Raw genomic sequence first — 12,950 nt, forward strand, 5'->3', positions numbered from 1 at the left:
GAGTTACCTTTACTTTTGATACTTATATTAATCAATTAAACTGTACTTGGTTTTTCACAAATGATCTACCATTGCAATAATCTTTGTGCTTTGTGTTTTTGAAGATTAACTCAAACATTTATCATTGTGAACATTAGGACAGTTTGGAACGATAGAAGAGTCTAAAGATGTTTATTTGTGTTTTTAACAAAAGTTGTTGACTGAAGACAAAACTCTTCTGTTGTCAAATATCAATTGTAAAAAATATAATAAATAAAAAATGTCTCCGGAAAAATAAAGTCCTGTTTATTAAGCTCAATGGCGGAGGATACTTCTGATTTTTTTTCGGGGCATTAAGGATGAGGGATGATATCATGGAAAACAGGCCGTTTCGATTTGACTAACAGTCATGAGTAGGTGTTTCCATAAGACGGCATCAATCATGAATTCATTCGTATACACTGCCGACAAACCACAGTCACACCATCGCACCTGTTTAGATCAATCAAACATGGCCGTCCGTCATGTTCACCTCAGCTGAGGGCCACACACAACTCTGCCACTGCCTCATTCAGCATATGGGATTTAATGCTACAGACGACCGGGCATAGTGCAAAACTCTTTAATCTTGATGTTTCTGTATGAGAGATATGAGCTCTTATGAGGGCCACGCAAAAAAAGAAAAAACGGCCCGAGTGGTTTGAGATAAATTTCGAAAAAATGTAATTCTGAGGAGGCAGGCCATGGGTAAGGCTATATACTTATGCTGTAACGGCGGCCAAGAAGCACACAGAGTCAACCTTCAGTAAACCGTAGTTCTGCGTCCCATACACCGCACGACAGCAGAACCTTTATTCATGTCCAACATCATACACGGCAAATAGCGGAAGAACGAACCAACATGTCCTTCTCGGTGACGGTGCTGGCAACGATACACTCAACAACACACAACCAATTTACTACCTCAACCCATTAACCCCACTTATCCAAACAATTGCAATGAACGACAAAGGCCTTTTGTTAATCAGGCAACACGGATTCCCAGGATCCCCTGCGTGAACCCGTAGGAGTCGCCACAATACACACAAAGTGTCATTTGGCAGCCTATACCACAACGTAAGTAAACAACAGATATCCCACGTTCGTAATGAAACCACCTGGCGCCAGGAAACACCTCGGACTGCAATTTGTGTCCGAGGACATGTGTACAACACACCTGCTCATTTGTTTCCGATCAATTGCGTACAGGGGGATTGATGTGTATTTGTGTTTTTCCAAGAAAGACGATGCTGCTACGTATGGAAAGAGGGGGCGGGGGGGGAGGGGAGGGGGGGGCAGTGTCTCTCCTCCTGCAGGATCTCAACCAGCAGCACAGCTGTGACAGGAGAACAGAGCAGAACGACACAGCAACACGAGACCCAAGACCCCCGGAGACGACAAGGATGGCAGACAGTAAGAAACTGGAGAGAGACGCGTCTGAGAGCTGGAGGGGAGACAGAGGAAGGGGGATGTGAGGTGATGGACGAGAGAGTTGGATGTGGAGTGGAGGGTGGATGTGAGGAGGAGATGGAGAGAGTGTTGGGATAGAGGCAGGCGGATTTGAGGAGAGGAGGACAGAGACAATCTGATGTAAGAAATAAAGGGAGGTGAATGTGAGGACATGGAGAGAGAGAGAGAGTTGGACGTGAGACAGAGGAAGGTACATGTGATGAAAGGAGAAACAAATTGGATATGAAAACAGGTGGATATGAGAGAAAGAGTGACGGATGGATGGGGGGAGGAGAAGACAGAAACAGAGAGGTGGATGTGAGGAGACCGGAGGTGCATGTGAAGAAGTTAGGAGACGACACAATGGGGCTGAGTGGGTTTGGATTTCCCTATTCGGATTACAAAGCAGAAGTCATTAAACTGAGATCAAAGAGATGACCGAGACAAAGATGAGGAAGAGTATTTAAACTGAAAATAGTCTACTTTAAAATTATTATTATTTATGACATACATGCCTTTGGACTGACCCCGTCATCCAACACATCTTACAATACAGAGAATACATTGGCCTTAGTTGGAATCGAACCCGTGACCCTGGCAGTGATCATGTGACCACAAGCGAAGCCACCAGATGAGCTCGACAGGACCCAGCTTCAGATCAGTAAAGATACGCCCGACTTGATTACAGTCCATTCCAGCTGCTTCTGTTCTTCCTCGGCAGGTTCCAGTCCACTTCGGCACCAGTCTCCTAGTGAGATGGTAGCAAACTGTAATGGCCTCATCTACGACAAACTTTGGACCTCCATTCAGGTCCTGATGCTGTTCGTGGGACTAGCGGCTAACCTGCCGTTAGCTTGGCTCTTCATTAAGGAGAGCAAAAATCTGTCTCCCGCTAAGGTGGGTCCCAATCAGCTAGACTTGTTCCGATACCGATACCAGTATCGGAAATACCTCAGATACTGCCTAAAATGGGGTATTGGGTACCCTAGTCTATCCGCCGATCCGATACCATCCAATGAATAGCTAATTTACTACACAGGCAAAGAACATCACAAAAACATGTGGTCTTATGCTACGTTCGACAGTTAGTGAACCCATTTGCTGTCATCGTAAGAGAACCCTTCAATAAGAACAACTGCTATAAATAGTTACAGTAGTGCAATGCTAGATGCTGTATCGGTATATATCTGTTGTTGGCCGATACTCAAGTTAAGGAATCTGAATCGCTATGGGGAAGGAAAAATTGGTATCCGAACATTTCTACAGCTAGTGAGCGTTCACTTTATCATGGATTCACCACATGTCCACTGTGTTTAGCCGCTTTTATCCAAAATTAATTACAATAAGTACATTTGTCAGAAGAAAGAGAAACAACAATATGCCTAAATGGCTCCAACAATACCGCTGTCGGTACAGAAAGAATGTTCATAGAAACAAGTGACAAGCACTTAGTCGCTAGTTTAACCCACTCCCCGTACACAACAAAGAGAGCTAGTACTATTTTTAAGTGCAAGGACGTATGACAAACAATAAGTGTGTTTATGATCCCTGACGTCTGCAGCCTTGCCTGATCCAGAATGGCACTTTAAATAACAGTTAACCGATGGTCATCATTTACAAGTTGTGCTCATGTTGGTTGATGCTGTATGTTACTGGGGTTCCCTGAGGACGAATTGGGAGACTTTAATTTCACTAAATGGAATTAATCGAGATGTTCAGCTCAACAGCAAGCAAAGCTTTTGGATTCGCAAGCAAAACTTTAGGATACGCAAACAAAGCTTTTTGTTTTGCAAACAAAACTTTTGGATTCGCATAGAAAACTTTTGGATTTGTAAACAAAACTTTTGGGTTTGCAAACAAAACTTTTGGATTCCCATTAATATTTCTTTTATCACATTAATTTATCTTGCAATAATTTTTTTTTTGATTGCAGTGTCGATAGTTTTGCTCTCAGATCTATTTTTTGATTGCAGTGTGGAAAGTTTTGCTCTCAAACCTATTATTTTTGATTGCATAATAAAGACACAAATCTACCTCCATGCGTGTGCATGGTGCTACAGGTTGTAGGTGTGAACCTTCTGGTGATGCAGCTCCTCCACATCGTTGTGGCGCCCGTGGGCATCGCCATTCGCGTTTTTTACGTGGCGCAGAAGAACGACACGCTGATAAACGGTAAGCACACATGCATGCGTACACGCGTACACGCGCACACAAACACAAAACGCCTATCGTGACTCTCTCTCTCTCTCTCTCTCTCCCCCCCCCCCATACCATCCCCACACACACTGGACAATGTGCATTGTGCATTTGCTAATATTTATTTATATCTACCTCAAGCTCTTTTTTATATGCTATTTTAAATGCGTGCCATATTGCTCACTTTTAATCGACTTTTGTGTATCTATTCGGTTGACTTTTTACTGTTCGTCCATTTTGTTGGTTGTCAATTGTGCTGTTGTACGTTGACTTCGTGAGCAACTGGAGACCTGAATTACCCCAACGGGGATGAATAAAGTATCTAGTTAGGGGCGGCATCTGGCATCTGGCTCAGGAGGCAGAGCAGGTTGGTTGGTTACCAGAGGGTCGCTAGTTGTTTGATCCCCGGCTCCTCCTAGCCGATTGTCGAGGTGTCCCCTTATAGCAAGAGACCTCACCCTGACGGCCCCAGACCAATTGGCTGTCGCCTTGCATCGGTTGACCCCACCATAGGTGTGTGAATGTGTGCATAAATGGGTGAATGTCAGACGGTTTTGTAATGTGCTTTGCGTGGCCACTTATTAAAAGTGCGCTGTACAAATGCAGTCCATTCATCAGTCACTTACTTACTTGCTAAACCTCCACCTTCACGCTCCGTAGAAAATGTCACTTCTGTGAACCCGCGGTGGACAAAGGCCGTGGAGGAGGGGGCGTACAACCTGTTGATGACGGGCTGCCCCATGCTGCTGGCCGTCATGTGCTTGGAGCGCTATGCGGCCGTGGCCCGGCCCCTGGTGTACCTGAGGGCCCGCAAGTGGGGGTACAAGATCGCGATCTCGGCCGCTGTCTGGACCGTCACGCTCATCTTCGTCATGACGACAGGTGAGGATGTTTACGGTTCACACACACGTGACGCAGTGGGATCCGACATTGAGTGAAACGTCAATTATGTCCCCTTTTGCATTTTACATCTTCCATACGTGCATTAACGCATGAATGAGACAAAAGAAATAATTTTGAATAATATTTGATAATAATACAATAAAAGGCTGAAATGGAAGCTTGGGGGGGCCCTCGTGTCTTTGGGGGGGCCTATGCAACAGCCCACTCCGCTTATAGCAAGAAAGGGCCCTGGTGGTCACGCCTATATTTGGCCAGGCCCATATTTGGACATGCAGTTTGTTGAAGCTTTAGCTAAATGTGACATATGGGAAGATGTCTGTCGTTGTTCTCACTTCCCTTCCACTCGCGGTTTTCACAGTCTTTAAGGGGTTACAAAAAATTGCCATGCCCGTGTCCGTGCTCGTGTGCGTCCTCTTCGCGGTCATGCTCTACTGCCTGGTGGGTCTGGCCTGGTCGCTGGGGCAACAGGGCCCCGCCCACTCCAGCGCCCTGCCGCAGAAGAGGCGGGCCCTGAAGAACGTCCTGCTGGTCATCGTGCCGGCCGTCTTCGCCTACCTGCCCGTCTTCTTCCTGGCACCCTTGTTGACGTCCAGCAGGGTAGACCGTGTCTGGTGCAACATGGTGGAGGTGCTCCTCGCCTGCCCGTCCATCGGCGTCTTCATCGGGCCCATGTTCTACTGTGCCAAGTTCAAACAGGTGCTCTGCGGGCGGGGGGGTGGGGCTTGCGGGTCCGGTTAGGCCCCTCCCCCGGAGGCATTTGTGACTGACTGTTAACCATGTATTGAGCGTGTGCAGCGGCCACTAACTGCTGTCACTGTATGCGTGCATTGTGTGTCCATCAATCATCGAGTGTAAATTAAACGTGTGATTGCATGGACAACTGCCATCGTTGTCAGTCATTCAACAAAAGGCAGATAGCAACTGTTACATCAGCAATACTTTCTGTGACAGATACTAAAATAAGTGACAAATAAGTAAGTATGGTCTGTTTGTACTAGGCCCTTCTATGCCTGTTGTATGTTGGCTCACAATGTTGTGGCTAAACACTTGGGGTCACACTTTAAGACTTTCAGACATAAAGGCCCCCCACGCTAGTGGTCAAAAGTCCACTTAGATCCGGTTAATTAATCAAGGTCCATCTGAAGGGCTGTCAGGAGGGGTGATGAGTGACACACGGGTTTCCCTTGGTTTGTGGTCCTTCACCGACTCTGCTTTAATCACTGATTTTCAGTCATGTAGGCAGGATAATGCTGTTGCTTTCTTTAAACCCCAGTACATTTCTCCCATCACGACTGGTGTGTCTGGACTGCTGGATATTAAGTCTTATGGAACTATAATAGTAATAATAAAACAGCTGTACATCCTGTCACAATATCACAGAGCATTACATCACATCACAGAAGACACAGGACACACGGTTTTTGAAGGGTTTAGTCCAGTATTTGTTTTGTAAATAGAATGAACCCAGACTACGTTCCATAAAACCGTGAGATAGTCACGTACAACCTCCACGCACTCACACCACGCAACACCCACGAAAACACAACAACCGTGCGATGCAACACACCTTCGCTATAGGGACGGCTGCCATGGCAGCGCCATCCCCAGCTTCAAGTTCAAGTGTCATTTTTATTATTTATTTAGACAGCGTTGGACCGCGGTTGTTAAAAAAAAAAACACGGCATCTCAAACAAACACCATCAAAGTGGCTCACGCCGAGAGAGAGAGGCAGATAAAGGCATTTAGGAGAGGCGTCACAAAAACGGGATTCAGTCCAGAGAACTCGGAAGGGACGCACGCTCGGGGTCAGAGTTCAACTCCGCCTCGAACGCGTGCGTCGGAGCACTTTATTGCACTTTAATAACTACACTTTCAGGGGGTTGCTGGATCACCGGGGTAGAGCACGTACCACGAAGACCCAGTCCTGATCGTAGCGACCCGGGTTCCATTCCTGCCCGCGGTCCTTTGCTGCATGTCCTCCCCTCTCTCTCTCTCCCATACCTTCCAGTCTTACTCACTGCACAATAAAAAAGGATTCAATCTTATTTGTTTTTTATTTATTACACTTTGGCAAAGGAGACGGCCACATCTACGGTGAGGAAACAGAGTGCTGCCGGGATGGGCCGGTCTAGCGAGAGGACGGGGATCTCGTTGCATCACACCACACAAAGCACACGTTCTGCCTCTCAGCCCCCCGCAGGTGCTGCTAAAAACATGGCAGCAACACGCAGCGGCAGTGATGGGAGACAGGAGGGGGGGGGGGGGGACGACGATGACGACGACGACACACAATCATGCATTCATTCGTATACACTGCCACCAAACCACAGTCACACCATCGCACCTGTTTAGATCAATCAAACATGGCCGTCCCTGTCATGTTCACCACAACGAATGGTAAAGAGCTGAAGGCCACGGACAATTCCGCCACTGCTTCATTCAACTGAGGGGATTTAGTGCTACAGAGGACCGGGCATAGTGTAAAACACTTTAATTCTGATGTTTCTGTATGAGTGACGTGAGCTCTTATGAGGGCCACGCAAAAACGAAAACAAACTGTCAGGGTGTGGGTGTTTCCCTGTGTTTCCCTCCTGTGTTGATTGCTGTTCCCTCCCCTAATGTGTCTCAGCTGTTCCTCGTTGTGTTTGTTATTTAAGCCCTCGTCTTCCTTTGTTCCTGGTGCTGTCATTGTGGTTTATTGTGGTTTGCTGTGGTTGTTGGTGGTGGCTAGTCCTGCGTGTTCCGTGTTCCCTGTCGTCTCCCGAGTTCCCTGTCGTCTCCCGAGTTCCCTGTAGTCTCCCGAGTTCCGAGTTGTCTCCCGAGTTCCCTGATTCCTGTGCCTTAGCCTTTAGGCTTGAATAAAGTGCCGTTTCCTGAAATACCGTCTGCGTTTGGGTCCTACCTGCCTGCATGCACCCGCAGTTCCATAACAGAATGACAGCACCACTATGGGACCCAGCGGACGCTCAATTTGACCGTAAGTTGGAGGATTTGGTAGCCAAAACAAGGAAGACAATGGAGCGCTGTAAGGGTTGGGGGTGCCACCCGGTTCCTCCTGGTACTCCAGCTCCCGCACCGACTCCGGTCCCCGAGCCCTGTCCTGTTCCTGAGCCCACTCCTAGCCTTCCAGAGGGGGACCGGCCTCTTCGCCTGCTTGAGGTGGTCCGCCCTCCGCTCCTGCCTGAGGGGGCCCGCCCTCCAGACCGTCCAGGGGAGGCACGCCCTCCGCTCCTGCCTGTGGGGGCCCTCCTCCACTCCTTCCCGAGGGGGGTTCCCCTTCAAGGCCTTCCACCAGAGGGGACCCGCCCTCTACCCTGTCCACCAGAGGGGACCCGCCCTCTACCTGGCCTGCCTCCTGAGGGGACCCGCCCTCTACCTGGCCTGCCTCCTGAGGGGACCCGCCCTCTACCTGGCCTTCCTCCTGAGGGGACCCGCCCTCTACCTGGCCTGCCTCCTGAGGGGACCCGCCCTCTACCTGGCCTTCCTCCTGAGGGGACCCGCCCTCTACCTGGCCTTCCTCCTGAGGGGACCCGCCCTCTACCTGGCCTTCCTCCTGAGGGGGCCCGCCCTCTACCTGGCCTTCCTCCTGAGGGGACCCGCCCTCTACCTGGCCTTCCTCCTGAGGGGACCCGCCCTCTACCTGGCCTTCCTCCTGAGGGGACCCGCCCTCTACCTGGCCTTCCTCCTGAGGGGACCCGCCCTCTACCTGGCCTTCCTCCTGAGGGGACCCGCCCTCTACCTGGCCTCCCTCTTGAGGGGACCCGCCCTCTACCTGGCCTGCCTCCTGAGGGGACCCGCCCTCTACCGGGCCTTCCTCCTGAGGGGACCCGCCCTCTACCGGGCCTCCCTCTTGAGGGGACCCGCCCTCTACCTCGCCTTCGCCGGCCTCCTGAAGGGTTCCGCCTTCACCGCTGCCGGCCTTCTGAGGGGGTTCGGTGCCACTGCAGGTCTCCTGAGGGACTGAGCCCTCATCGTCCTTACCGCCGGCCTCCTGAAGGGTTCCGCCTTCACTCTGCCTCTGCTTGCCCCCCAGGCCGTCCGCCTGAGGCTCCCTGCCATGCCCTGGGGCAGTTTTCTGGCCGCCCGCCTGACGTCCCTCGGCTCTGCCGCAGTCCATTTTTTTTGATTCCCCCCTCCTGGCGCCCCTCCACCCACCCGTTTTGGGTTTGACTTTCTTTGCTGGTCGTGGGTCGCCTGGGAGTCGACCCTTAAGGGGGGGGTACTGTCAGGGTGTGGGTGTTTCCCTGTGTTTCCCTCCTGTGTTGATTGCTGTTCCCTCCCCTAATGTGTCTCAGCTGTTCCTCGTTGTGTTTGTTATTTAAGCCCTCGTCTTCCTTTGTTCCTGGTGCTGTCATTGTGGTTTATTGTGGTTTGCTGTGGTTGTTGGTGGTGGCTAGTCCTGCGTGTTCCGTGTTCCCTGTCGTCTCCCGAGTTCCCTGTCGTCTCCCGAGTTCCCTGTAGTCTCCCGAGTTCCGAGTTGTCTCCCGAGTTCCCTGATTCCTGTGCCTTAGCCTTTAGGCTTGAATAAAGTGCCGTTTCCTGAAATACCGTCTGCGTTTGGGTCCTACCTGCCTGCATGCACCCGCAGTTCCTTAACACAAACGGCCCTAGTGGTTTGAGAAAAATCTTGATAAATGTAAGTTCTGAGGGGGCAGGCTAAGGGTAAAGGTACGGCCACACCAAACGCGTTACCTGCGTACCATGCGTATAAAATCGGCAATTTTTCCATAGGGAACCATTGGTTTACACGCGTATGAGGTGCGTACACGCGTATCATGCGTACCAAGCAAAATTTTACTCGCTGTAGGGGCGTATGAGGCGCGTACATATACGCGCGTACATGTACGCGAGGAGTTCAAAAAATTGAACTTTTTACGCTCATACGCGCCGCAATAGCCAATCAGCGTTGAGCTTGACCCGACGTCACTGGCAGAGTAGTGAGCTTGGACAGAAGCATACGGCCGACATCTTTCTTTATTCTGTGTGGAAATAGTAACATAGTTACGCCATTAAATGCTTTTATGGAAACATTTTTAGCGAGAAATGTGCATTTTACTTTCAGAATGTTCGCTCGGTGAATGTGAAGGATGTTTGGTTTGATAGTTATGACGAAGAGGGAACGCTCCGTTCACTTGCATGGACAGAGTCTCTGGTTACTAAGCAACCTCAACGTCTTGGCGGACTATATATCTGCTGATCAACACTACGAATGCTGGAAACACACCAGACACACCATGTGAAGTTATTTAACCCGATTATTGTTATTTATATCCGAGATTATTTAATCTAACCCGATCTAAACTCTATCACCCAAACACGGCGGCGTTTGGGTTTCCTACCTCGGACTCCAGCGCAGCCATGTCCATGGCAGCCACGGCCGGCAACTTTCTTTATTCTGGGTGGAAATAGTAACATAGTTACGCCATTAAATGCGTTTATGGAAACATTTCTAGTGAGAAATGTGCATTTTACTCTCATAATGTTCGCTCGGTGAATGTGAAGGATGTTTGGTTTGATAGTTATGACGAAGAGTGAACGCTCCGTTCACTTGCATGGACAGAGTCTCTGATTGCTAAGCAACCTCAACGTCTTGGCGGACTATTTCTCTGCTGATCAACACTACGAATGCTGGAAACACACCAGACACACCATGTGAAGTTATTTAACCCGATTATTGTTATTTATATCCGAGATTATTTAATCTAACCCGATCCAAGCTCTATCATCCACCCAAACACGGCGGCGTTTGGGTTTCCTTCCTCGGACTCCTAAATCCAGCGCAGCCACAGGCTGGGGGGGGGGGGGGAGTTTTGGGCGGTCTCATCTACGCGCGTATACGCGCGTATCTGACCATTTTTGACACAAAATGGTCAAGCAACATTTTAGCTGCATTACGCGCGTACATGGTACGCGAGGTACGCGCTTGGTGTGTTCGCACCTTAAGGCTATATACTAACATGTAATTTGGCAGCCTATACCACAGCGTAAGTAAACAACAGATATCCCACGTTCGTGGTAAAACCACCTGGCGCCAAGAACACATCAGACTGCAATTTGCATCCGAGGACACAGAATATGTACCAGACACCTGCTCATTTGTTTTCTATCAATTGCGTGCAGGGGGATTGATGTGTATTTGTGTTTTTCCAAGAAAGACGATGCTGCTACGTATGGAAAGAGGGGGCGGGGGGGGGGAGGGGAGGGGGGGGCAGTGTCTCTCCTCCTGCAGGATCTCAACCAGCAGCACAGCTGTGACAGGAGAACAGAGCAGAACGACACAGCAACACGAGACCCGAGACCCCCGGAGACGACAAGGATGGCAGACAGTAAGAAACTGGAGAGAGACGCATCTGAGAGCTGGAGGGGAGACAGAGGAAGGGGGATGTGAGGTGATGGAGGAGAGAGTTGGATGTGGAGTGGAGGGTGGATGTGAGGAGGAGATGGAGAGAGTGTTGGGATAGAGGAAGGCGGATTTGAGGAGAGGAGGACAGAGACAATCTGATGTAAGAAATAAAGGGAGGTGAATGTGAGGACATGGAGAGAGAGAGAGAGTTGGACGTGAGACAGAGGAAGGTACATGTGATGAAAGGAGAAACAAATTGGATATGAAAACAGGTGGATATGAGAGAAAGAGTGACGGATGGATGGGGGGAGGAGAAGACAGAAACAGAGAGAACGGTGAACTCTTTCCGCCTAGCAGCTATAAAAAGCTATAAAAACTACAAAATGACTCTATTAATGCAGGCTATGTGGAAAATGCGCCGACTTTGGCTCAGCCTGGCTCCGCCTCTTCCGCTATGTAGATATGTAGCTGAGACACACGCAATTCAACACATGCACACGCTCGAACCTGTGCCTTGTTCCACGGCACAACTTTACCACGGCACGTCCTCGTTTTGAACGTCTCACTCATGGCAGATCAGTGTGTTCTTTCTGATTAGCTCTTAATTGAGATCACCTGTCACGCACCCCTATATTAAAGGTGGACACAATGGGTTTGGTTTACTTTTCGCATCGGCCTGTGTCAATCGAGGTTGAGTTTAGTGAGGGTTGAAAGTTTTCGATCTAGATTGCAGATCACTATTGTCACTTTAGACAAACTGAAAGTATGTGTTGTTGCGTGTTTGTTTTTGTGGGCATTTGACTGAACAGCCCAGGCAAATATTGCTACCAACATGGCACTTCGAAACAGACCACCGCAGTGAGTAAAAGTTATTTTCCTTCATTAATTGTTGACGTTTTTGGGCTGTCTCCTCAGACACAAGCCATCAGTATCCCTGCTCTTTGCACCTTGACATGCATGTCGCCGCTGTTTGTTAACCTAGCTTTGCTGATTTGTATCTTGTGATGTGTGTGTGTTTTTCTTAACAGGTGTTAGATGACTGACAAGATCTATGGGGGGGCCCCCTTTGGGCCCCCCCATACCAACTTAGTCTTCAAAGGAATCTAGTGCCATGGGACTCCAGTGTCTTCAAAACATCCTCGGAATACATGTGTATGAATGGTCCACCGAAGGGTTGAACTGGAAGCCACCACGGTCCACGCAGTAATCTGCTGCGTGGGCCGTAGTGGCTTCCAGAGCCATCTTTCGGTCTTGGTCAGGATTTGTTACAGTTGCAATACAGTTGGGTTTCTGAAGAAGCCTGCTTTACGTAGCATTGGAGTACAAATATTGTGCAAAATACTCATGTAATTGCACTAGCACTAGTAACCTGTAGATTAGCTTAGTTTAACGTCATTCCGTGCTGTCTCTGTCAAATGTGTGGCTTACTTTAAGTCCACAAGGCCCTCTGGTAAACCACGTTGGAACACCCCTGGACAAGGTGATTAGTCACTGGGTGTGTGCTAAAGTTTTGTTCCATTTTTCACTAGTTGGTTAAGGTTTGGTAGAATTGTTTGGATGCTAGCGACGTGATGGCTAGCGACACTAGGCCAGATGGCCTAGTGTGAGTGCAACTTGATTGCATTTGTATACTGTTTACCATTGGATGTTTATGCAATTTGGCTTAATTCATCCGCAGTAAAGCTGCATTTGACTTTTCCAGGGTCGTTTTGTACAGGCTTTCAATTGACCATGTTGACTAGTTTGTGGGAAGTTATTATTTTTTTTTTTACCCTTGCTTACAATCCAACGGTTGTGACCACTTATGCAACTGGGCTGTGAACCTTGCAATTCTAGTTGCATATTTGTACACGCAAGCTTGTCCATTTCTATCGCCATCGCTAACACTAGCTTCAGCATTTCCTTGTAGGCCATTAGCTGACTTGTGTATTGGAGCGATGATTTGTGTATTGGAGCGATGATTTGGGTATTTTAAGATGCTTGAAAACCTAAAATAAAGCAAAATGCGTGTCTGGTGTGCAAGAGCCAATTTGTTGGCTTG

The 12,950-nt window shown here is 48.9% G+C and overlaps 2 protein-coding genes across 2 annotated transcripts in view; both read left to right on the top strand.

Moving 5' to 3' along the window:
• zgc:162331 (uncharacterized protein LOC793007 homolog) overlaps positions 1–278 on the top strand; it is a 14,425-nt gene extending 14,147 nt beyond the window's left edge. The window contains exon 7 of the mRNA XM_060051056.1: positions 1–278. This exon is cut by the window's left edge and continues 1,408 nt beyond it. The gene's annotated coding sequence lies outside the window, so the exon portion shown is untranslated.
• A 1,372-nt stretch (positions 279–1,650) lies between these two features.
• LOC132456650 (uncharacterized) lies at positions 1,651–5,304 on the top strand. Its single transcript, XM_060051057.1, has 4 exons — positions 1,651–2,364; positions 3,528–3,639; positions 4,324–4,560; positions 4,925–5,304. Exons 1-4 carry the CDS (start codon positions 2,224–2,226, stop codon positions 5,302–5,304), a joined length of 870 nt encoding a protein of 289 aa, XP_059907040.1. The 5' UTR covers positions 1,651–2,223.
• The last annotated feature ends 7,646 nt before the right edge of the window (positions 5,305–12,950 follow it).

This window comes from Gadus macrocephalus, chromosome 4 (assembly GCF_031168955.1).
Source record: "Gadus macrocephalus chromosome 4, ASM3116895v1".
NCBI lineage: Eukaryota > Metazoa > Chordata > Actinopteri > Gadiformes > Gadidae > Gadus > Gadus macrocephalus.

What these genes read in the sequence shown, in the direction of transcription:
- LOC132456650 (XM_060051057.1), top strand. Translation starts at nt 2,224, where the DNA reads ATGGTAGCAAACTGTAATGGCCTCATCTACGACAAACTTTGGACCTCC. An exon ending in AAAATCTGTCTCCCGCTAAG is followed by an intron (nt 2,365 to 3,527) that starts GTGGGTCCCAAT and finishes ATGGTGCTACAG; the next exon opens with GTTGTAGGTGTGAACCTTCT. An exon ending in GAACGACACGCTGATAAACG is followed by an intron (nt 3,640 to 4,323) that starts GTAAGCACACAT and finishes CACGCTCCGTAG; the next exon opens with AAAATGTCACTTCTGTGAAC.